Source organism: Chrysochloris asiatica, unplaced genomic scaffold (assembly GCF_000296735.1).
Source record: "Chrysochloris asiatica unplaced genomic scaffold, ChrAsi1.0 scaffold00224, whole genome shotgun sequence".
In the NCBI taxonomy this organism is placed as follows: domain Eukaryota; kingdom Metazoa; phylum Chordata; class Mammalia; order Afrosoricida; family Chrysochloridae; genus Chrysochloris; species Chrysochloris asiatica.
Window position 1 is genome coordinate 4,812,929 of NW_006408742.1, and position 26,234 is coordinate 4,839,162.

At 38.2% G+C, this 26,234-nt stretch overlaps 1 protein-coding gene across 3 annotated transcripts in view; it reads left to right on the forward strand.

The window, feature by feature from the left end:
• FGF12 (fibroblast growth factor 12) overlaps positions 1 to 26,234 on the forward strand; it is an 814,886-nt gene that overhangs the window by 774,478 nt on the left and 14,174 nt on the right. For all 3 annotated transcript variants that reach the window (XM_006873146.1, XM_006873145.1, XM_006873144.1), the window contains one exon: positions 7,972 to 8,170. In XM_006873146.1, the coding sequence (XP_006873208.1) occupies positions 7,972 to 8,170 (199 nt within the window). The remainder of the gene's footprint in view (positions 1 to 7,971; positions 8,171 to 26,234) is intronic.

Consider the following 26,234-nt stretch of genomic DNA (forward strand, 5'->3'; position numbering starts at 1 on the left):
TCTTCCCACAGATGTAGTCAATTTTATTTCTCTATATTCTGTCTGATGCTGTGCATGTATATAGTCACCTTTTATGTTGTTTTATATGAACATAAAACATTGGTCTTGAAAATTTTTATCATGCGATCTCTAGCATCGTTTCTATCACCAAAGCCATATTTACCAACTGTTGATCCTTCTGATTTCCAACCTTTACATTCCAATCACCAGTGATGATCAATACATCTTGGTTGCATGTTTGATCAATTTCAGACTGAAGAAGTTGGTAGAATTCTTCAATTTCATCATCACTGATTTAGTGGTTGGTGTGTAAATTTGAATAATAGTGGTATTAACTAGTCTTTCTTGTAGGCATATGGATCTTATCTTATCACAAACAGCATTATAATTCAAGATAGAGTTGAAATGTTTTTTAATGATGAATACCATACCCTTCTTCTTCAATTTGTCATTGTGGACATAGTAAACTCTATGATTGTCAGATTCAAAATGGCCAATATCAGTCCATTTCGGCTCACTAATGCCTAGGATAGCTATCTTTATGTGTTCCTTTTTTTATTTTTGACTACTTCCAATTTTGCTAGATTTAAACTTTGTACATTACATGTTCTGTTTATAAATTGATGCTTACAGCTATTTCTTCTCCTTTTAAATTGTGCTTCATCAACAACTGTAGGACCCAAAAGCTTTATTCCATTCTCATCATCACAATCAACTCTCCTTTGAGGAGGCAGCTCTTTCCCAGTCATATTTTGAGTGCCTTCCAACCTGAAGGCCTCATCTCTGGCACTACATCTGACAATATTCTGGTGCTATTCATAATGTTTCAACATTGAATCTTTTGTTGGTATCTACCAGTGTTCCACTGTTATTCATAAGGTTTTCAGTATATGGAACTATACATTCCAAAGTAGTCTGCTTCTCCTTCTTCCTTGTCTGTCTTGTTCTAGAAGCTCAGCTGAACCCTTGTAACCATGGGTGACCCAGCTGTTATCTAAATTATCAGTTTTAAAACTTCTATCATCACAACAACACTCAAAACACCACAATATGACAACCTGATAAACAAATGTTGTCTTTAAACTGTAGACACCTTAAAGTTATGATAGCAAGACTTTGTATGTAAACAGAAATGACCTCAAATATTTGTATAAGTCTTTGTAGGTTTGAGAGACCTTGCTCATGTTACGTAATTTACGCTTTACAATCTCAATGGTTTGTTTTAAACACTGTCTTTAGTTTACAGTGGAGGAAGTTGAAGTTCTGTGAGGTTAAGTGATTTGTCAAAGGCCATGGGGAAAATTGTCAGTGAGCATAAGCCAGAAGTTTAGGGAACCCAAATAATTTCTCAGAAAATAATTGCTGTGAATTTTTTCTTATATTGTGGATTTTTTTTTTTTTCTATTCTGTTCATTTTATGTCATAATTATTATTATGTTGTTAAATACTGTATAGGGTTTCCTGTATGGGGTTTCCAAGGAGCACTGGGGGTTTGAACCAACAACCTTGTTGTTAGCACTTCACTTCCTATCCCACAGCACCACACCTGGACTCCAGTCATTACTATGGAAACTTGGAAGTGGTTAGTTTTGACTTAGGCATTTTTACAAGCAGTGTTGTTGTTGGTGCTATCAAATTGGTTCTGCTAGAATGAAACACTGTCCATTCATGTGCCATATTCACAATTGTTACCTTACTGCTGCCAGTGTGTCAGTCCATTTCCTTGGGGGTCTTCATGTTTTCTGCTGATTGTCACTGCAGGTTAATGTGCTGGACTGCAAAGTCTGTTTGAACTGCAAGGTTGGTGGTTCAAGTTCACCAGCTGCTCCTTAGAAACCCTATACGGGGTTGCTATGAGGCCAAACTGACTTGACACTTCACAACAAAACACTTTAACAAGAACTATGTCCTGATAATATGTTCAAAGTTTGAGAGACAAGTGTTACCATCCTAGTTTCTAAGGAGTACGCTGCCTGTACTTCTTCCAAGATACATCTGTTTCCAGCATAGATCTCTAAATTCAGGTGGGACTTGTTTTAATTTTCTTCAGCTTCAACCTAAACTTGCTTATGAGCAGTTGATGATCTGTTCCATGGTTTGTCCCTAGCCTTGTTTTGGCTGGTTATATTGAGCTTTTCTGTCATCTCTTCCCACATGTAGTCAGTTTCTCCTGTGTATTTCATCTGATGAGGTCTATATGTGTAGTTGTCATTTATGTTGTTCAAAAGGGTATTTGCAAGGAATAAGTTATTGGTCTTGCAAAACTCTCTATCACAATATTTTTCAACTACTGCTCCATCCTCTTTGTTTCCAATCTTTACATTCCAGTCACCAGTTATTATCAGTACGTATTGATGAATGCAATGCCATTCTTCTTCAATTTGTTGTGCCTAACACAGTAAAATCTATAGTTGTCAGATTCAAAATGGGGAATTACAGTTCATTCCAGTCCACTAATGACTAGGATACCAATCTTAATCCATCTCATTTTGACAACTTCCAATGTGCCTAGATTCATACTTTGTACATTCCATGTTCCAATTATGAGTGGATGTTTACAGTTTTTTCTCCTTAAGTTGTGCCCCATCAGCAAATGTGGGCTTTATTCCATTCACCTCATTATTGTCAGTTGTACTTTGAGGAGGCAGCTCTTCTCCAGTTATACTTTGAGTACTTTCTAACCTGAGGGGCTCAATTTCTGGCACTGTATCAGATAATGCGCCACTGCTCTTCATATAGTTTCCAATGGCTAAATATTCAGAAGTAGTCTGCATTTCCTTTCTAGATTTGGAGTGCCTCTGAAACCTGTCCACCATGGATAATCCAGCTAGCATTTCAAGTACAGGTGGCATAGCAACATACTATCATAGCACTATCATAGCAACATACCACCACAGTACAACAAACTGACACACGAGTGATGGTTATAGGCACTATTAGTAAATAAAACATGTGAGCAGATGTTCTTTATTTTTATCTAAACTATACTATTAGAAGTAGAATGTGCGACTTGCAGAGGGGAAAAAAATGCTACGTATTTTCCTATAAGAGAATTACTGTCTCTGCTCTATAAATGGAAAACAAAGTTATCAAGATTAAGTAGCACATTCAAGATTGTATAGCTGAAGAGACAGAACAGTTTTGCCACTCAGTTCTTTCTGATTTTATAATCTTTGCTATTTTCTGACTTAGAATATTCTTGCATTATTCACTTCAACAAGAATAAATCGAGTGCTGGGCCTAGCTTTATAATAATCATTGATGAGAAGCATGTTTCTGTGAGCCACAGGTCACAGTGTTGAGGAAAGTAGCAAGACGAACCACCATAATACCAGGAAGAGCTTGTTAAACACTGAAACAAATAACAATAAATATTATGAGAGGCTAGGATTCCAATTGGGTCCTATAAATGTTTAGCACACTAATGTGCTAACTAAAAGATTGAAGATTGGAGTCCCCCCAGAGGTACTTTAGAACAGTGGTGATCTTCCTGAAAAAATCAGACATTGAAAATCCTATAAAGCACAATTCTACTCTTACACACATATGGTTGCCATGAGTCATAATCAACTCAACAGTACTAGTACAAGACACTAAGGAAGGGAAAGTTTACTGTAACCTGAAATAATTGAGAATAACATTTTTCTTGGCCTTATCAAATAGACATGTACACAGAACAACTTGAACAAAATTCACACTTTGAGGGTTAGGAAGTGTGGGCATGTCCAGGACATATTGTGTTATGAAGACATTGTTGAAGTGATTAGTCGATTATGAAAAGATGTAACATTTTATCCATGTAATCGTCAGACTCCTAAATTTCTATTTCCATTCCTCTAGGATATTTACATCTAAAGGAGAATACTGTTCAACTAGGGTTGGGAAGGGTCAATACCAGCACAGTTAGAGATTGACTAAAGAGAATGGGGCTTCTTCTAGATAATGGGAGAGCCTGGAATTGTAGGGGAGAATCCAGAAACTGTGTAGGATATCAGTGGTCTAAATGCAGAGAAAATATTCAGAGAGAAATTCCATATGGAAGGCAATTCAAGTTGTAATATATAAAACTATGAAACTGGAGGCCAGTTGGGGAAATTCTAGAGAAAGAAATGTCTGCATGTGTGTATGTAGGGGGCTGTCTCTATTTCACCAGCAAACAATCCTTTAGGCCTTTCTATGTGCCTGCATTGAACTAAGAGTTCAGGATTATAGCGATAAACAAAGAAAATTCATGAGATGCAATCTGACTAGTGGTTAGTGTTACAAAAGGAAAAACTAAAAACCCTTTATAATACTGATATTCACTCACTCTGCTTTCATGTACTGGATCAAGATATAGGATTTTATTCCTCTTAGCTCCAAGTCTGCCTTTCTCCATTACATGTTAATTTAACTGTCACTTTGAACATCCTTTTTATAACCTCAGAACCCATTCTGAATATATGTGATTGCCCATATCTTTGCCTAAAGCTTTAGATGAGTGTTTCCATGTATATGAGCAAATTGTTTTAGTGACAGAAACATTACCTTTTGAAGGATAAACCTTAACTATGGCATAAGATCTTGGTTTGTGGAACAGATATAAACTTGTGACAAAAGTATAGTATTATGTTTTTATTGTTATAAGATTGTTTTTGTCTTTTTTGTTTGTTTGTTTTGCTATACAAAGAAAACAAGAATAATGAGTTGACATTTTTGTAAACTAAAATTTTACATTTTTTTATATCCATCACTCAGTTTTCAATTGCAGCTCAATTAACAATTTTTAAAATGTGAAATTCAAGCCAGTGTAACACTTAGCAAAAGTTCCACAGATGAACATGTGGAGCCAGAAGCAAAACCTTGCTTTTGATATTCCAAATCTAGGACTGATTTCTCATTATCAAAAAGGAATGAGAAGAGTAAATCTATTGTGAAATTGTTTACAATTTCGGAATACAACTCTGTACTGTAATTGAAATTGCATACAAAGTATAAGGCTGCTACTAAACTGATTGATTATCCAAGCTGACCCCGTGCCCTTAAGATTTCCCCCACTGCTTCCAGTGGAGGCTGCCATGACCCATGGAGGTGCCTACACTAAAACTCCTGCCATTTGCTTTTCTGGAAATGCCTTGTCCACACCAGGTGCTAATAGTTGCCTTATTTCAGAATTTCAGTGCTTTGATAGAATATATGTAATAACAGATTAGGATCTGGATGGTGTTTCTGGGATCACTCAATTTACTAACTGAGTATTTCAAGGGCCATTCCCTACCTAATGGTGTTCCTAACCACAAGTGTTCAGGACTTTAATCCCTGCCCACTATCCCAGACTTTTTGCTTTTCCAGAAGGGAAGCTTAAGCACAATTGTGGAACTAAACTGAAACGAGGGAATTCAATACTTGTATTTGATGAACATGCTTATTTTTCTCATACATAAAAGACCACATAGAATTATGTGTAGCTGTTTTAAAGAACCATGGAGATGCAGCAGTAAAGCAGTTGGCTGGAAAAAGATGTGGCAATCTGCTCCCATAAAGATTTACAGCCTTAGGAAGCCTAAGTTGACTGTATTACTCTCTTTTAAGGTCGTTCTGAATCAGAATCCACTGAAAGCCAACAAGAATAGAGGTGTTGCTCTTAGAAGTCCCTGAGTGGCACAAATTATTAATGTTGGCAGCTTAAATCCAGCCAGAGGTGCCTCCTTAAGAAAGGACTGGTGACCTCCTTCCAAAAGATCAGTCTTTGAAAACCCTGTGGAGCCATTCTACTCTAGCGCTTGTGGGGTCATCATGAACAGGAATCAACTATAGGAACTGGTGTGGGAATTTTTGTATTTTTCTAGATAATGATTAATGATAATGACTAAACATTGTAGGATGAGCACTGGACTGATAACTGCAAGATCAGCAGTTCAAACCTACCAGCCACTCCTTGGAAACACTACACAGGGTCACTGTGAGTTGACAGCAGTTGACAACAACAAGACTTATTACAGAAGTTTGACATCAGAATCAGGTTTGACTAGGCAGTAGGAAGAGCAATCCATTACACTGAAAGAAGTGTTAGACTAGCAACCAAGAGCCTATGGTTCTAGCCCAGACTCTGAATCTGCCTCTAACTTCCTCTGAAGCATGGCACAATTACTTAATGATCATGGATGCACTTACTTTGTTAAAGAAATGCTCCAAATTGAACCATCACTAAACAGGTTTATGTTTAAAAAAACGAATTTCCGTCAAGTCGCTTCAAACTCATAGTGACTCTATCTATAGAACAGTGTAGAACTGCCTCATGGGGTTTCAAAGATTGTAGACTTTGTAGACGTAACAGCAGCAGATTCCCATATCTTTTCCCCTTACAATAGCTGGTGGATTCAAACACCCACCTTTTGGTTAGCAGCGGAGTTCTTAACCATTTGTCACTTTTTTCCTCTGTGAAATATATTCATAAGTAAATACTTTGAATCCCTTATATATTCGCACACCATTCCTAGTCCCATACATTTTCCAGAGCTTCAGTCATAAGAACAAGACTCAGGCAGGAAAGAACTTGAGAGAATGATTGTGAAGCAGTGAATGTGGGTTCTAGCATTCCTACAGTCATTACAAAACAATAACTTCTAAGTAATCATACAGTCTTTTGGTTTTCTTATATATCAAATGTGGAAGGTTGAAATCAAAGATTTTAAGGGTCATTTCGGGACTAAGACTCTCATTCTGAGTTTCCTTGAGGATCATAGTAATTTTTTTTCTTAAGATTTTGGTTACTATGTATGAAATGGTTTCAAAGCAGTTAAAGGAAAAGATACAGACATTTGGCAAAAAGAACTATAAGCATGATTTTATGGAAAACACTTTGTGTAATAGATCTATGTACATGGGATAATATCTTTAAAGACAATGGATGAGCCCATATTTGCTGTGCCTATGTTTGATACTGATTTCTAGAATACATTCTCATACTCTATTTACATTTCCTGGTGTGGTGCTGTGGTCTAATGCGTCAGACTGAAAAGTTGTTTGCAAAGTCAGTGGTTCAAGCTCACCAGCTGCTCCTTGGAAACCCTATACAGGGTCGCTATGGGTTGGAATTGATTTGATGGCCGTTAACAACAACAACATTTGCATGTCAGTTGTTATTGTTAGGTGTCAATGAGTTACTTTGTGACTTAGTTACCACATGTGACAGAGTAGAACTGCCCTATAGGATTTTTTAGGTTATAATCTTTAAGGGAGCTCATCCCCCAGTCTTTCTCATACAGAACCAATCACTGGGTGGGTTTGAACCACCAACCTTTTGGTTAGCAGCTGAGTGTTCCACCTTTGTGCCACCATGACTTCTTTATTTACACTCTTTTTGTTGTTATTGTTATGTGCCATCAAGTCAATTTTAACTTACAGTGATACTTTATAGGGTTTGGGAGGAGCAGTTGGTGGGTCTAAACCACTGACCTTGTACTTCAAACTGACCTTGCAGTCCAGTGATTATCCTACAGTGCCCACCAGGACTCCATATACATGCTAAGGACCACAAAATCCTGGTGTGGTGCTGTGGGCTAATGCGTCAGACTGCAAAGTCGTTTGAACTGTAAAGGTCGGTGGTTCAAGCTCACCAGCTGCTCCTTGGAAACCCTATATAGGGTTGCTATGGGTCGGAATCCACTCAACGGCACTTAACAACATCACTAAATTTTGCAAAACATTATGCTGAGATTAGAGTTCAGATTGGCTTAAAATGCAGTCTATTTTGAATGATAGTAGCTCTCTTAGTGAACCTTGAGCAGTTGCATTTGAAACTGTGATTAGAAAGGTCATCTTACATTTTGATTTTATATGATTAGCCTTTGTAACCAGGTGCTAATAGAGATTATGTGCAATTGCTCCTCATTTGTTCTTATTAGTCGACATGCATTTCAGGTCCATTGGATTTATGAAGATGTTGACTCATTTTAAGTGTTTCTCTTTTTGTGTCCTCTTTTTCTGCAGGATGTTTTCACTCCAGAATGCAAATTTAAGGAATCTGTGTTTGAAAACTACTATGTGATCTATTCTTCCACACTGTACCGTCAACAAGAATCAGGCCGAGCATGGTTTCTAGGACTTAATAAAGAAGGTCAAATTATGAAGGGGAATAGGGTGAAGAAAACCAAGCCCTCATCACATTTTGTACCAAAACCTATTGAAGGTATGGAATAAACATTTTTGTTCTTTGCACTCTGACTTGCATGTTGCTTCCTATTTACTCTTTGCCCCTTTACTTAGTAGAGTTTGCTTGGCATACTTGTTCATGGTCTTACCTATTGCCCATTTTGTTCAAAGTCAGAATTCAAGTCAAGATTCCTTTTCCATGATTCTGTTCTCAGTCAGAACAGAGGTTTAGAAATATATGAAAATTTGATTAATAATTTTTGTCACTTAGGAAAAAAAATTAAAACAGAAAAAGAAACATGCTTGAATATAGAGGCCAGAAACTCCTGAAAGAGAAAAATACTAATAGCTACCCTTAGGAAAGTAATTCCCTTCTTTGTTGAACACAATGATTTAATTTCTTTGGCTACATTCTTTAGAATAATAATACTATAAGCTTTTAGAAGTAGGTTTATATCCTAATCTCTTTCATCTTTGTGAACAAATATAACAAGATAATATATCAATTTTCTTTGTAGTTTTTAAGGAAAGAAAATAGAAAGTCAATTTCTGGTATAGTGAATATTTATAGATTTCAGTTAGTCAATTCTGTAATCTCCTCCTCCCTTGATCATTTAATATAGTATTTACTTATTTCAAATTTTGCAATGGAATAAATAAGATTTGCCAAGGAAATCTATTTTTTGGACAACAAGGATTCATTTCTTCCTTATCTCCTTACCTAAGCTTCTTAACTAATATGGGACTTTACCATTGGGGTGACCCATTTACTGCATTTAGTCAAGATTTTTAGTTTAAACTCAGAAAGCAACAGTGGTCTGGAAATTTACCAACATAACATTATTTTCCTCTAAGACGCACATTCTGATAATTTAAGCCAAAATTTGACCTCTTTGTAATAGGAAATAAGAAATCTGAGTCAGTAGCTCGGTCTTCTTTAACTTAGTCTTGCGATCCTACACAGACCTCACAGTATATGGTCAAGGCAACCAGTCCAGGAACACACAGCCTGTCACATGTTTTATTTTTCCTCATATCTCCCTGTGTCTCGCACAGTGTTTGGTTTATAACAGAGAGCGATTCCATAACTAGTTGCCAAATGGATAAGTAGACATATGAATGATCAAATTAATGGATCAAGGTCAAGACAAATATAAACGACATGCCCCAGAAAACTTTGTACTGTTGCTAGGTACCGCCCAGTGGGTTCCAGCTCACAGTGACAAATCCAACAAAACAAAATGCTGCTCAGTCCTACGTCAGTCACCTCAGTGTCATGACTGTCTGAGCCCATTGTCGCAGCCACAGTGTCAGGCCATCTGGTTTAGGATCTTCCTTTTTTTTTTTGCTGACCTCCTACTTTACCAAGCATGATGCCCTATACTTTCAGATATAAAACATGTTTACTAATGGTGATGGAGTCCTGGTGTGGTGCTATGTGTTAATGCACTAAACTGCACAGTTTAATCTGCAAGGTCGGCAGTTCAAGTTCACCACTCGCTCCTCGGAAACTCTATACAGAGTCCCTATGTGTCGGAACCGATTCAATGGCAATTAACAACAATAACAATGGTGATAATATGAATGACACAGTAATATATTACACATTGCAGGGAATGACATTGAGATTCAGGAAAAGAGCTATCATTTCCACCAAAAGGTATTGAAACTTGCCTTCAAGAGGAGGCCAGACTCAGGTCATTTGAAATGAGACATAGAGATTGGGCAGACAGAAGCATCAAGGCACAATGTTTATCAAGGCAGAAAATTGCTAGCTTTGTTGAGTTCTGCAGCTGGTACCTGAGAATGAGTAGATAGATACCTGCCTTGAGAAAATCTGCTGGCACCTACAACTCAAAAATAGTTTGGAGTTTTGTGCTTTCAACCATGTCCATCGTCTTTATTTGTTCCTTTAAGTTGATGAACTTTTTTTGCTCTGAAAGTAGCATATCCTCAAGAATAGGTTGTTTTTACAAATTTTAGAATTTTTCTATACAAATTGTTTTTTTAAAAAAGGATTCTCTGTAGCTTGCACTTGAATTAATCAAGTTTCAAAGAGAAATTTATACAATGACCATGTCCCTAGCTCCAGAACCTTACATCTAGAATTACATCTACATTTCAGTATAAATATGTAACATACTCCTAGCTGTAGAATTTAGAATTAAGTAAAGTTGTGTATAAACCAAAACCAAAATTAAAAGCAGTTTAATCATACGAGGCTTTAGTCTTTCACATAACAGATCTAGAGACCAGCTGTGGACAGCTGGTGCTGTGGCTTTCAAGGTGCCAGTGGCCTGGCTACCTTCAGCTTGTAAAGCCTTTCTTTAGTGTCTTTCTGTGACCCGTGGATAACTGTGCACTTGTACAGCCTGCACTACCATACATATGACCATCCCTATGGTTCAACTCGGAGTTATAGTATAGCGCTGTGGGTTAATGCACTGGACTGCAAAGTCACTTTAAACTGCAAGATTGGCAAATCAAACTCACCAGCTGTTCCTCCGAAACCACATTATACAGGGTCTGTGGGTAGAAAGTGACTCAACAGCACTTAACAACAACAACAGCATGGTTCAAATCAGCATCCATGTTGTGATCACAGGGAAGAAGAATGAGATAGAAACAAAATCTTGTGACACATTTCTAAGTCCACAGTAGCTCCCATATAATTTATCCCATTTCTCTGGCGGTATAATGGGTTAAGCAGAGGTTGGTGGTTTGAACCCACAAGCCACTCTGCAGGAGAAAGATGAACCAGTCTGCTTCTATAGAGATTTACAGCTTTGGGAACCCTAGGGGTAGTTCTACTCTGTTCTATAGGCTCACTGTGAATCCGAATGGATTGAAAGGCTGTGGGTTTTTTGGTGTAGTTGCAGGGAAAAAGAAGAAATACGGACTTTTTTTTAGCATGATTACATGCCATATGGAGTCCTGGTGTGGTGCTGTGGGTTAATGCTCCAGACTACAAAGCTGTTTGAACTGCAAGGTCGGCAGTTCAAGTTCACCAGCTGCTCCTCAGAAACAGGGTTACTATGGGTCGGAACCGACTTGACAGCACTTCACAACAATAACAACATGCCATATAGGTAATCTAGGTGGCATAAATGCTTAAATACTTGACTGCTATCTAAAAGGTTGGAATCCTAGTGTGTTGCTGCCAGTTAATGCGCTGGACTGCAAGGTTTACTTGAACCACCAGATCCGTGTTTCAAGCTCACCAGCCACTCCTTGGAATACAGGGTCACTATGACTTGGAACCGACTCAACAGCACTTAATAGCAACAACTATAAGGCTGGTGATTTGAATTCACCCACAGGTACCTCAAAAGAAAGACCTGGCAATCTACTACTGAAAGGTCTTCAAAACCCTATGGAGCACAGCTCTACAAGGCAAACATGGGGTTGCCTTAAACTGAACATTTTTATTGTTGTTGTTATTGTTTATCTAGTTGTTGTTGGGTTTTTGTTGTTGTTGTTGTTTTTTAATATACCAAATAAGCCAAAACAAAACTCATTACCATGGAGTCAATTTTGACTCCTGGTAAACCTAGGTGTGTCAGAGTACTCCATAGGACTTTCAGTGGTATAACCTTAAGGAAGTAGATGGCCAGGTCTCTCTTTCACACTGCCTCTGGGTGAATTCAAACTACCAAACTCTCACTTATTTGTAGCCAGGAGACTAATTATTTGTGCTACCCAGGGACATTCAGACTAAATAAATGTTTAATGTTTTAGGAAGGCTACTCAAATAGATATTTGGGACAGCTAGCAGCCTCTGATAGCATGTTGTTGTTGTGAAGTGCCGTTGAGTCAATTCTGACCCATAGCAACCCTGTATAGGGTTTCTGAGGAGTGGCTGGTGAGCTGGAACTGCCGACCTTGCAGTTCAAACTGCTTTGCAGTCTCACGTATTAACCCACAGCACCACACCAGGGCTCCATAGTGGTTACAAATTGGGCTGCTAACCTCAAAGTCAGCAGTTCAGAACTACCAGCTGTTCCACAGGAGAAAGATGAGGCTTTCTGCTCCCGTAAAGTTGTACAGCCTCGGAAACCCTATGCAGGGTCGCTGTGAGTCGGGACCAACTCCACAGCACAAAACCACTACCACACTACTATTGTTCTTGTTGTGAAGTGCCGTCGAGTCTGTTCCAACCCTTGGCGACCCTGTATAGGGTTTCCGAAGAGCAGCTGGTGAGCTTGAACCGCCAACCTTGCAGTTCAAACGGCTTTGCAGTCTGGTACATTAACCCACAGTGCCACACGCAGTCTCCCCATACTACTATGTTGTTGTTGTGTGCCTTGGAGTCGGTTCCAACTCATAGTGACCCTGTACAGGGTTTCCGAGGCTGTAAATCTTAATGGGAACAGAAGCCTCATCTTTCTCCCGCAGAGCAGCTGGTAGTTTCGAACTGCTGAACTTGAGGTTTGCAGCCCGATTCGTAACCACTACACTACCAGAGCTCCTTCCTCACACTACTGCAGCTGCCTCTTATTTATCCTTCTAACATTTTAAATTTGAATTTCACTGATTATTTCATTCGTACCTTTTGGTTTATTATTTTACTTTTGTTTGTTATTGACTGATTCCTTGAGATGATTTTTTGCTACAATTTTATAACAAAATCTGACTCACTCAAGATGTCTCTTGAGTTTATGGAGGGAGATTACCTGTAAAATATGTAGAATATGATAAGAATAGCTTCCAAAGATGAGAAAAAAAGAACTTAATTGGTTTCAGACTAAAGGCCCTTTAATTCCCTATAAATATCTTTGTCATTTGTTTTAGAGAGGTATAATTTTCCAGAAAGAATAATATGAACTGTAGTTTTATAAATGTTACCTTGTACAGATACTATAACAAGCACATCTCAGTTATTGCCACTTTTAATATATTGAGTCCTGGTATGGTGCTGTAGGATAAACTGTCCACCTCAAGGTCTGTTTAAATCATGAGGTTGGTGGTTCAAACTCACCAGCCACTCTTCCAGAAACCCCATATAGGGTCGCTGTGGGTAAGAACTGACTTGACAGCACTTAACAACAATGACAACATTATTATATATATATTTATATTTACATTGTATGTCATTAAGTTATTTTACATTATTATCAAAGACCGGTACGTATGAGGTTGTATTAGACATTCTACTATGCAGCTGCTCAGACTCACCTCGTTGCTGATAGGTGGATTCTGATTTATAGCGATGCTATATGACAAGAGTAGAACAGCTACATAGGGCTTCTGAAACTCTGGATCTTCAGGGAGCCAGACAGCCTTATCTTTCTCCCTCAGAGTGCCTGGTAGGTTTGAATGCCAACTTTGAGTCCAATGCTGGGCTCACTGCACCACCAGCGTTCCTTTTCCTTTCTGCTTATTGTTATCGTTAAGCGCCTTTGAGTCAGTTCTGACTCACTGCAACCCTTTATAGGATTTCCAAGGAGCAGATGATGGGTTGGAACCAACAACCTTGAGTTTAGCAGTCCAGTGCTTATCCTACAGCACCACACCAGGAATCACAAAATTTCTCTTGCAACCAATATTCGTCATAGTCTTACTAATACTATATACAATTAATCGACTTATACTATTTGCCAAGCATGTTTTATACATTACGTCAGTTAAGCCTTATAATGTTGTTAAGTGTCATCGAGTTGGTTCATAGTGACCTTGTATAGGGTTTCTGAGGCTGTAAATCCTTACAGAAGCAGAAAGCCTCATCTTTTAACCATTAGTGGCTTTGAACCACTGACCTTGTTTGATTAGCAGTCCAACGCTTACCTTATAGCTCCCAGACCTTATGATATTATTGTTAAGTAGTTGTTTTAAATGCCGTCAAATCAGTTCTGACTCATAGAAACCCTTAAAGATTTTCAAAGGTGGGTTTGAACCAGCATTATTATGGTTAGCCGTCCAGTGCTGATCCTATAGCAAGACAGCAGGACTCTGTTGTTAAGTGGTGGTGGTGGTGATGTGCTGTGGAGTCGGTTCCGACTGATAGCGACCCTGTACAGGGTTTCCAAGGCTGTAAACCTTTTTGGGAGCAGAAAGCCTCATCTTTCTCCGGTGGAACCACAGTTAGTTTCAAAGTGCTGTCATTGAGGTTAGCAGCCTGACTTATAACCATCATGCAACCTGACCACCTCTTTTGTTAAGTGGTGGTTGGTGGTGTATCATGGAGTCGGTTCTGACTCATAACAATCCTGCACAGGGTTTCCAAGGCTGTAAATCTTTACAGGAGCAGAAAGCCTTATCTTTCTCCTGCGGAACAGCTAGTAGTTTCGAACTGCTGACCTTGAGGATGGCAGCCTGACTCGAAACCACTTGGCTACCAGAGCTCCATTTTTGTTAAGTAGCCCTGTGTTACTACCCACATTTTATAGAGAAGGAAACTGATATTAAAGTATTCAAGTAACTTGTCCAAAATCACAGGGCTAGATAAATACAGAACTGGGATTGCAATCCAAGAAGTCTCATACCAATATGTGTGCACCTAGTCCTTACACTACACTGCCCTTCAACCTGAGGAAAGCTCACAGATAAGAAAATATTCGGAAAAGACTGTGATTGCAAAGCAGAAATTTGATATAACATGATGCAACTTGAATAGAAACCTAGTCCAAAACCATGAAAACTTGAGACAGCATACAGATTATGACCAATGCAAATATATTCATATATTAATAGAAGATCAGACAGGACACTCAAGGGACTGTCACTTTCAAATTTAACAAAAGAGAAAGAACTATAATACGTTGTTACAAACTGAGTGTGGGCCAAGTCCAAACCAAACAGCAGCTGAAGCATATACGTAACTGATAGGATTAGTCAAGTTAATGTTTAGTCAAATGAACTGTTATGGGTATGCCATGCTCAAATTAAACAAGAAAGAATTAAAAATACATCATTTCTAAGTAAATGGCATAATAAACATTATCCTTTAAAAAAAAAAAAGAAAGAAAGAATACATTACATCATTTCTTTTCTGATTAATTCTGAAGGACTTCTGTAAAAACAAGATGTTGAACCAAATGATCCTAAAGTTCTTTGTCATAGTGATGTTCTCTGTTTGTCTAGATAACCTTTTGAGTGTGAGCCCATCTTCATTTATGGAACCTACATCAGGATTACTTATAAAAATGCTTTAAACACATCTCCTTTATTGAAATATTGAATGAATAAAGAAACATTTTAAATTATTTCAAAAATGGATGATTTGTGATTTGGGATGTGGGTGGGTTAGGATGAAAGACATTCTAACCATGAACTCATGTCTTTAAGGAATATTTTTGATAATGTTTTTCCTGTCCTACCCAACTCACTGCCATCAAAGTTGATTCCAACTCATATATTCCATATAGGAAGATCTTTAAGTCCTTCACTGATTACAAGATAATAATTATCTTTCACTCCTTCACCCTCCAGCCTGTGTTTAGAACATTGGAGGTGTTAATGAGGGGTTGTAAGGGGATCTATTCAGATAGATGGATGGACTTGATATTTAAACCCACTACTATGTACGTTGTATACCATCTACTTACATGGGTTTCCACCCCTGGAATTTAAGACAATGGTACAGGCTTCATGATTTCTAGTTTTGCCCTTTCAGAGCATTGTTCACAGCACAGATCAGTAATTCCTACAGATTTAAATTGTCTTGGCGGTGACCTCCCCTTTAGCATCAGATACAGCAGCCAAATACTCTTTGACAAAGAACAAGATCCAACCCCCTCCTTTTCTCCTCCCTCTTCCTTTAAGAAGCTTATTACTCAGCTCCTGCAGGTGGTGGAGTATTCAGAATCTAGTTCCTTCTCCCTGAAAAGACTTTGTGCACTTTCCAAAGAGTTAAGCCACACCAGGACTCCAAAATAAGATTGTTGTTGTTGTTATTGTTAAGAGCCACCGAGTCAGTTCTAACTCATAACAACCCTGTACAGGGTTTCCGAGGAGCGGCTGGTGGGATCAAACCACTAACCCTGTGCTTGGCAATCCTGTGATGATCCTACAGCCCTACATCAGGAGTCCTATAAACACCCAAAATAATATTAGTAACTATAAATTGAAAGTAATTGCAACAAAAGTAAAAAGAAAATAGTACACATGTAATCATTCTAATAATGTATTTTCTAGCTGGGGAAACAGGACATAAACACATACCTGTAAGGCATGTTACCCATTTTCCCTGTTAGGAGGATAAGGTAATAATACCTGATTGAAGTCCCAGCTGAATAACATAATCAAGGTTTTTCAAACATGAGTACTAGAACCATATAGAGTGTTTTAAAAACCTACAAATTCCCAGAGCAAATCTCCAAAGTATTCTGCTTGATTAAGTCTGGGTATCACCTATGAACGTACAAGTTTAAAAAACTCTCTAAATGGTTCAAACAACTAAGTTTGAAACTCAACATTATAGACTTAAATTGGTGTTTCTAGTCTCATTTTTGTGACATCTGGCCATAGGCAACACTTAGATTTATTCAAATTATGATCCATTCATTAGACTACATCTAATTTCATACACATTCTACTCCTCACTTATAAATTTAGTTGGATCACAAAAAGACTAGGTCTTTAAATGAAAATTAGCATTCTGTAAAAATAAAAGATAATCGCATCATATCACAAAATGATGGATAACTGCATCATTACATAACTGCCATATTTCATCATTATATAACTGCAAAACCACTGAGAACCACGACCTAGCCAACTTGATACATAATCTTAACCATTACAACTAGTGTTATGTCTGCCTCCCACCTTAGAATTAGTCAGACTTATTCCATTAGTTCACTAAATAGCCAGACAGATAGTAGATTCATTACTATTATCATAAATGCAAAATGTTGGATAATGAGATAGTTGACAAACAAGGAGGAGATGTATTATAAACTCTCTGTCTAACATCATGGAATTAAATGTTAAATATGTTGCTACATTTAGCACTTCTAATTACTAATAAAATAGGTATTTTTGTGTTATATTACTATCTGGAGTTAGTAGAGGTAATACCAAATATTTTTCTAAATGGATAACTTAAAAAAAAAAAAAAGTAAATGAAAAGAAATCAATTAGCCAGGGATAAAGAAATGTCCAACTCTTTTGATCCACTCTTTTGTAAGTGATTTGCAAACTAATTTTGAGATAGTAAGTCACCTTCTCAACCTCAGACATGCTAGAAGATGAAGTCAGTTATAAATCTATGTTTTATAGGAGTAATGTGAAGATTAGACATTGTAAGAAAGTTGAATTTATCAAGAGAAATATAGTTCATTAGTGTAATGGGCCATTATTTATTTCTCCTTACAAATGGACATTGTGTGATGTATTGGTGAAATGCTATGAACTATAGCATCAAATGAGGAATTGTTGTTGTTAAGTACCTTTGAATCAGTTCTGACCCATAGTGGCTCTGTATAGGGTTTCCAAGGAGCAGCTGGTAAATTTGAACCGACGACCTTGCAGTTCAACCGAATTTGCACTCTAGTGCTTTATCCCACAGTGCCACACCAGGAGTAAAAGCAATGAAAACTGAAATTGGAGGGGAAATATAATATAACTAGATAATGAGACACCAAAAGACACAACAAATCAGGATTTATGATGCTGTAAGGTTCTGATTGGGAGTATACTAATAGAAAGTTTATTTTGATATTTTTATTCCTATAACTAGGATGAAAAACCTAAAGATTTGGTTCTAAAAATCTTCTTTTGGGTTCTAAAATTCTAAAAGCAAGATGGAGCAAGTATTTCTTTTGCTCCTGTTGTTGTTGTTGTCAGGTGCCATCGAGTCGGAACCGACTCATAGCAACCCCATGCACAGCAGAACGAAACAATGTCAGATCCTGGGCCAACCTCACTACCGCTGCCACACTTGACACCATCAATGATGTCACCTGGCTGATCCATCTCATTGGGGTCTTCCTCTTTTTCTCTGACCTTACCCAGCATGACATCCTTCTCCAGCGACTGTTCTCTCCAAAGTAGGAGAGATGAAGCCTAGCTATCTTGGCCTCCAAGGAGCACTCTGGTTGCACTTCTTCCAAAACAGATCTATTGGTTCTTTTGGCAGTCCATGGCACTTTCAGTATTCTCCTCCAACACCACAACTCAAAGGCATCAATTCTTCCATGATCTTCCTTACTCACTGTCCAGCTTTCTCATCCATATGAGGTTATTGAAAATACCATGGCCTGGGTCAGGTGCACCTTAGTCCTCAAGCTGACATCTCTGCTCTTCAATACTTTAGAAAGTTCCTGTGCAGCAGATTTGCCCAATGCAATACGTCATCTCATCTCTTGACTGCTGCTTCTGTGAGTGTTGATAGTTGATCCAAGATGAAGTCCTTGACAACCTCAATCTCTTCTCCATTGATAAGAATGCTGTTTATTGGTCCAGTGGTGGTGAAGATTTTTGTTTTCTTTACATTGAGTTGTAATCCATACAGAAGGCTGTGCTCTTTGATCTTCATCAGTAAATATTTTAAGTCCTCTTCACTTTCAGCAAGCAAGGTTGTATCATCTGCATATCTCAGGTTGTTAATAAGTCTTCCTCCAATCCTGATGCCACGTTTTCCTTCATAGAACCCTGCTTCTTGTATTATTTGCTTAGCATACATATTGAACAAGTATGGTGAAAGAACACAACCCTGTTGCACACCTTTCCCAATTTTAAAACATTCAGTGTTCCCATGCTCTGTTCGAACAACTGCCTCTTGGTCCAGGTAAAGATTTCTCAGAAGTACAATTAAGTGTTCTAGAATACTCATACTTCTCAATGTTGTCCATAGCTTGTCATGATCCACACAACCGACTGAATTTCAGAAATGATGATAGCTGAATGTCTTTCTTTCTGTCTTGAGCTTTGTATTTCTGCTACTCTGTAACACCTTCCTCCCCAAACCATAGTAACTCATCCAAAGCAGCTTCTTCTGTCTTCCAAATTAATCTTTAATAAAACTCTTTCGACCTTTATCCTGGAGTCCTGGTTTGGTGCTGTGGGTTAGCGTGAGGAACTGCAAAGTCAATTTGAATGGCAAAGTCGGTGGTTTTAAACTCACCAGCTACTCCTTGGAAACTCTATACAGGGTCTCTATGGGTCAGAACCAACTTGATGGCACTTAGCAACATCTATCCTACACATTCTCCTTCTGCATCTCTTTCTCCTACACAAAAGTGTTGCTTCAGCTTGCTTTCTAAATGAAGGTATGCATCTATTATTATTCACAAGACTTTTAAAACACTTTATAATAAGTTTTTAAGACAGATTGAGTGCTTTGCTTTGGCAATACATTGCTTTCAAATCAGCACATAAAATGATCCTACAGTTCCAAAGGGATTCCATGTGACATTAATTAAGGTGTGAAATTGCTTCATGTTAATTGCCCACACCCTTCCATGATATGCTATTAAGACAATTAAACATCTTTAATGGAACATTAACTAACAGAGCAATTTAACCTTTCCACTTCTTGGAATTATAGAGGACCAAGGAAATTTTGATGTAATTGGTAGTAATGAAGATTAGTCATGTTTCCATCTTTGATGGAAACTGATATAGGATGGGGGTTCTTTAGAGTGTCAGCTATTAATATAATCATAAACAGAAGTTATATTGCCTTCATTTGGAAAAAAAAAAACTTTTCCAGAAGCAACTATAATTGCTGCACACACGGGTTGTACAAATCTCCATTACAGAGTGATATTGACAATCAAAGCTGTATACCTAGTCCTCAGAATAACTACTCAAACTCTGAATGTTTAAACTGTCTGTCAAGGATCCCTTAACTATATGTAAGTCATAGTACTAGCTGCACTACTTTATATTCCACTTGCATGACACATTGTTCTTTTCAACACGCTTCCCTAAACTAGAGTGTCATTCAGTAGTCACTAAACCCTGGTGGATATACAGGTTAAGATTTATCATCCTTATTTTAAACATGAGAACACTGAGTTTAAGAGAGGTTAAGTGACTTAGATACAGACAAGAGGCAAAACAATGACCAACCAGCATTGTTATTTCTTATCTTGAGACCTCATGTTTTCTCCTCTACTACCAATATATGTTGTGGGTGTACATTATTTGTCTTTATCACTTCTTAGTGCTATTTTTAGTTATTTATCAGTTACTGTGTTTGCTTCTTCTTCTTATGAACTTATCTGTAGAGGGGAAGCATATAACAAAATGTGTTATTTTGTAGAAAGTGACATAAGTAATAAGTTTCATTTTTCTCTTTCTCTCGCTTAGCACCTTCCCTTCCTTCTTTTCTACCTCCCTTGCCTCCCTCCCTCCTTTATTAAGAAATTTGAGCAAAATGAAGTTTTTGACAACTTCAACATTTTCTCCATTTATATGGATGTTTGTTAGTCCAGTGGTGAGGATTTTCGTCTTCTTTACCTTGAGATACAACCCATAAAGAAGGCTATGGTTTTTGATCTTCATCAGTAAATGTTTTAAGTCCTCTTCACTTTCAGCAAGCAAGGTTGTATCATCTGCACATCACAGGTTGTTAATGAGTCTTCCTCCAATCTTGATGACATGTTTTATAATCCATCTTCTCAGATTATGTGCTCAGCATACAGATTGAAAAATATGGGGAAAGAATACAATGCTGGCATACACATTTACTAATTTTAAACCATTCAGTGTTCTCTGGTTCTATTCAAACAACTCACATTTAAGTGTTCCAGAATACTCATTCTCCGCAGTGTTGTCCATAGTTTGTCATGATCCATACAATCGGAGAGCTTGATTAAAAAAATAGATCACTGGTGTAACCCCTGCATTTTGAATTCAGTTATGTCTTGGCTGACCCCAATATCTGTGTTTCTTAAAGTTTCCGGTGCTGCTGCTATTGATGGTGGCTGGTAGTTCACAGTGAGTACCACTAAGTTAGGAGATTATTGGATGCAGTGATCTGTATGTGTGGGCAAATGTGTATAGGTTGATAATTTTTGTGGACGGTGAAAAAATAAAAATGGTTTCTCCCATCTTTCTTAGTGAAATGCAAAGTCAATTTTCTTAAGAAAGGAGGGAGGGAGGCAAGGGAGGTAGGAAGGAAGGAAGGGAAGGTGTTAAGCAAGAGAAAGAGAAAAATGAAACCTATTACTTGAGTCTGAAGATGGGTGGAGGCAGGTGGTAGAAGTTTGAGGAGAAAAGCAAGGTTATTAAGTAGTTATTTGAAAAGAACTAACAAGAGAAACCTGGTAGTGTAGTGGGTTATGAGTAGGGCTGCTAACTGCAAGGTCATCAGTTTAAATCCACCAGTTTGCTGTGCAGGTGAAAGATGAGGCTTTCTGTTCCCTTTAAAGATAAATTTTAAGGGAACAGAAACCCTATCCAGGGTCACTATGAGTCAGAGCAGACTCAACAGTATAAAACCACCACCACTGAGAGAACTGACTAGGGAAATGTTATGAGATTCCAGGTAGCGCTGACATTCAAAGGAAATGTGACAAGGATTTTCATGTTTACAAATATAGTGAAAGTGAATCTAGTGTTTGTCATTTGTTTTGCAGGGAGCCACGAAAGAGGCAGCTAGTAACCTGAGCAGTTAGCGGTCAGAGTGGCTCCTTCCCTAGGAACTGTGCTCAGACTTAAGCCACCATAGCTCCAAACTGGGTCTGTGAACACTATACGTTAGTGTGATTTGGGGTTTTATGTGTTGTCTGGTGTGACTTGGTAGGTTGTTTTTTGTGAGTCTGGCAATGCTCAAAACTTTTTCTCACATATATTAATGGCAATTGGTGCCTTCCTTTTATACCATTTCAGTTAAGGAAACACTATTTTCAGACAGTGAGGGTCACCTGTACCTGGTGTGGCACTGCAGAATAATGCAGTGGACACAAGGTTGGTTTGAACCAGAAGGTTGGTGCTTCAAACCCACCACTCACATTTTGGAAACCCTATACAGGGTCTCTAAGGAGCTCTGGTAGCGTAGTGGAGAAAGATCAGGCTTTCTACTCCCGTAAAGATTTACACCCTCGGAAACCCTGTACAGGGTCGCTATGGGTCGAAACCGACTCGATGGCACTTAACAACAACAACAACAACAACAGGGTCTCTACGAGTCAGAAGTAATTTAAGGTCACTTAACAACAATAACAACAGCCACACTAATCCTAATACGTAGGATTCCTGAGTGGTGCTATAAACCAGCACTAGACTTAGAACCCCAAGGTCACCCGTTCAAACCCACCAGCTGCTGTTGGGAAACCCTATATAAAGGTGCTGAGTTGGAACTGATTCGATGGCATTTAACAATAACAACAACAACTCTATAAATAATGGAAACCTCTGAAATTTTATTTTTTCATACTTTTAAGAAAGGTGTTATTTTAGTGTTAAGTTTTCCAGAAGAAATTTGTGATAACTAAATTAAAAGTGATAGTTAAATGTTAAAAGTTGCCAACAGGGAGTCTGAGCTATCATAACAGTAGGTAAAACTTGCATGTTCTGATAACTCCATTAGCAACAAAGGTACCATTGAAAATAATATAATAGAGAAACATCAAATGGAAAGTCTGTCCTGATAAAAGCATGTACCTAATCTTATAAAGAGAAGATGTATTTTTAGAGTTTTGATAAGATTTCAAATCCCAGTGATGTTTATTTGGTCTTTCTCCTTTCTACTAAAAAAAAAAAAATATAGCAAACAATAAATAAAATTCTCTATCTTGTCACCAAGTTGGTGACTTGTGGTCTTGCTGTGGCCACATCAACTTTTTGTTTGTGATGCCATAGAGACAGCAGGGCTCGCCACAGAGACATGGTCAGTGCATACTCATGCAACTGTGAAAACGACAACCTTCACTATGCCAAGTCATAAGGTAACTTGTATCCACCATACAAACAGAGTATGTTCACAGTAAGGATAAAACTGGGAATGCCTCACTAATGCAGTATCTGGTACAGGTTGCATTATTGGAAGCCTGTATGGTAAGTTTCCAGGTAACAAACTTTGGACTTCTGGAAAACTCCTACTAGCCCTTTGTTGTTGTTATTGTTAGGTGCCATCGAGTCAGTACTAACTCATAGCAACCCTGTGCACAACAGAATGAAACACTGCCTGGTCCTAGGCCAATCTCACAATTGTTACCACACTTGAGTCCATTGATGCTGCCACTTTGCCAATCCATCTCGCTGGGGGTCTTCCTCTTTTCTCTGACCCTCCACCTTACCAAACGTGATATCATTCTCCAGTGACTGGTCCCTCCTGACAATATGTCCGAAGTATGAGAGTCGAAGTTTGGCCATCCTGGCTTCCAAGGGGCACTCTGGCTGCACTTCTTCTAGCATAGATTGATTTGTTCTTTCAGCAGTCCACTTGCCCTTTGTTGTTGTTGTTATGTGCCATGGAGTCGGTTCTGACTCAAAGCGACCCTGTACAGCATTTTTGAGGCTGTAAATCTTTATGGAAGCAGAAAGCATCATCTTTCTCCGGCAGAACAGCTGGTAGTTTCGAACTGCTGACCTTGAGGTTCGCAGCCCGATCCGTAACCACTATGCTACCAGAGCTACTTTTAGTATATAAAAATGTCCCCTCACTTTGAAACAACAGGACCAACCCCTAGTCACAATCAGAATCACCTTCACTTGCTGCATGTATAGCTTTTAATTAATTGAAAAGCCTTTGAGTCATTTCTTGCACTAAGATAAGGCTAAATAAAAACCTTGTTTCCTGTTTCAACTTACCTGAAAACTGCACCTAAAGACACACTTAGGAACCCATCTTGTTAGTAAATTGGGGTCTTGTTTGTACTTGTCCTTTTTTCTAGAAATCAGGAAGAATATCCTCAGCAATTCTATGTCATACATACTCCCCAAAAGCTAGGTTGAATTCCTCTACTGTGGAGCTGTCGGTTTAAGGCGCCAGACTGCAAAGCCATTTAAACTGCAAGCTTGGTGGGTCAAGCTCACCATTTAGTCCTTGGAAACCCTATACAGGGTCGCTATGGGTTGGAACTGACTCGACGGCACTTAGCAACAACAAATAGATCTAGAAGAATCAGAAATAAGAACTGAAAGAAATTGAACTCACCCCATGGCTCAATTTTCAGCCAAGGCATAAGTCTATAGAGGGGACAACTAGATCACAGAATGGTCAATTATTCAAGACCAAAAGGGTAGCATTTCCTCAAGGACAAAATTCAGAAGATTTGGGAAAGAAAGAGGAGTGGAAACAAAAAAGCACAGTGAGGAGATGGGATAAGTGATGTCCATTGAGGGAATTTCAACCAATCATATGAAATGAAGTGTGCATGATTTTTTTAATGCAAAACTGATGATATGCTCTGTATAATTCCTGATTCATAGTAAAAAGTGAGGCAAAAAAGTATGATGGAAAAAGAAGAGGAAATGAAGCAAAAATCAGAATACAGGAAAAATAGGAAGAAGAAAATTGAGGAAAGAGCATGCTTGAAGAAATTTTTGTAAAGAACCAAACAACTGTGCTTTTCCTTTCAAAACATCATTCTTTTAAAATGTCTCCAAAAATATAAGCTGTCACATGTGTTAAAGACAAACTGGTAGTTGTCTCAAAAATACCCTACAAGGTGCAAAAAGATCAGGTATTTCTTCTTCTTCTTTATGTACCTGACAAATGATAAGAAAGTGGGCAAGCAGCTTTATCAGTGACAACCGAGAAAAGCTAGACAAAAAGGGAGTGACATTAATCATTGAGGTATTATATCATCAGGATTCTGAACATCCTTGAACTTTTGATATTGCAATTTTGTTGGCAAAAAAGCATGGAACAAATAAGAAACACAGTTAGAGAGCAGTTCCACACCAAATACTCTCCATAAATCCTGCCTGTGCTACAAGTGTAGCCCACAAGGTCCCTGATGAAATAGGGTTAAATGGTAACATTCCAAATTACCTAAATCAGAGGAGATGCTCCAAAGTGCCCTTTCAGAAGTGCCACTGATTCAGAGTTTCTGTGAAACGTGATTAGGAAGCGAGGAGTACAGGAAACAGAGAGAGGATATTTTTCCTCCTTATTTTCTGTCTGGAAATGCCAACAGATCAGTTGTTGTCAAGCTGATTCTGATTCATGACAGCCCATGTGTGTCAGAGAACTGTGCTCCATAAGGTTTTCAGTGGCTGAATTTTGGAGTCGAATGCCAGATCTTTCTTTTGACTGAAACTTACAAACTTTTTGTTTAGCTTCTGAGTGCATTAATCATTGCACCACTTAAGGACTCCAGAAATTACTCTTTACTAAAAATCTAGACTGTTCAATTTTTCTCTCATAGCTGAAAAGGACCAGAGTGCCTAACACAGAGGCTGTAGGAAAAGAGATAGAAACATTCCAGGACCAAGTAAATCTATTCCTGATCAAATAACAGCTCATTGTAGCAGAAATTGAAAGAGAAATTTCCTACTTAAATATTGTTTTTCTTTGCACTACTGCACAGCAAGGTACTGGGTATCTTTGTAGTTACTAATAAAGACCTGTTATTAGAAAGAGAAAAACTTAATCTGGCATGGAACTGAGTTAATTTGAGATTCACAGTTTAGCATCTATAGAATTTTTGCAAATATTCCCTAGAAGTTCTTTAAAGGTTTTCACCATTTGTTTAGTGGAGAATGTGATTGGAAATGAGTATTACAACTGCATATTCTAGTACTAGTAAACAAATCCCACTGCCATAGATTCTATTCCAGCTCTTAGGTATCTTATATGGTTTCCAAGATTGTAAATCTTTACAGGAATAAACAGCCTTCTCTTTCTCCCTTGGAGCAGCTGGTGAGTTTAAACCTCCGATCTGTGGTTTATAGCCCAGTACCTAACAATTAGTGCCACCAGGGATCCTTCTAGTACTGGTAGTTGTACTAGGATTACTATTTGTTGTTGTTAAGTGCCATCAAGTTGGTTCCAACACATAGCAACCCTAGATAAGGTTTCCAAGGAGTAGCTGGTAGGTTTCAAGAGCCAACCTTGTGGTTTGCAGTCCAGTGCTGATCCTACATAGCCATACCAGGAGTAACATCAAACTTCTTCTCTCATACTTTGGACATATTGTCAGGAGGGACCAGTCACTGGAGAAGGATATCATGTTTGGTAAGGTGGAGGGTCAGAGAAAAAAAGG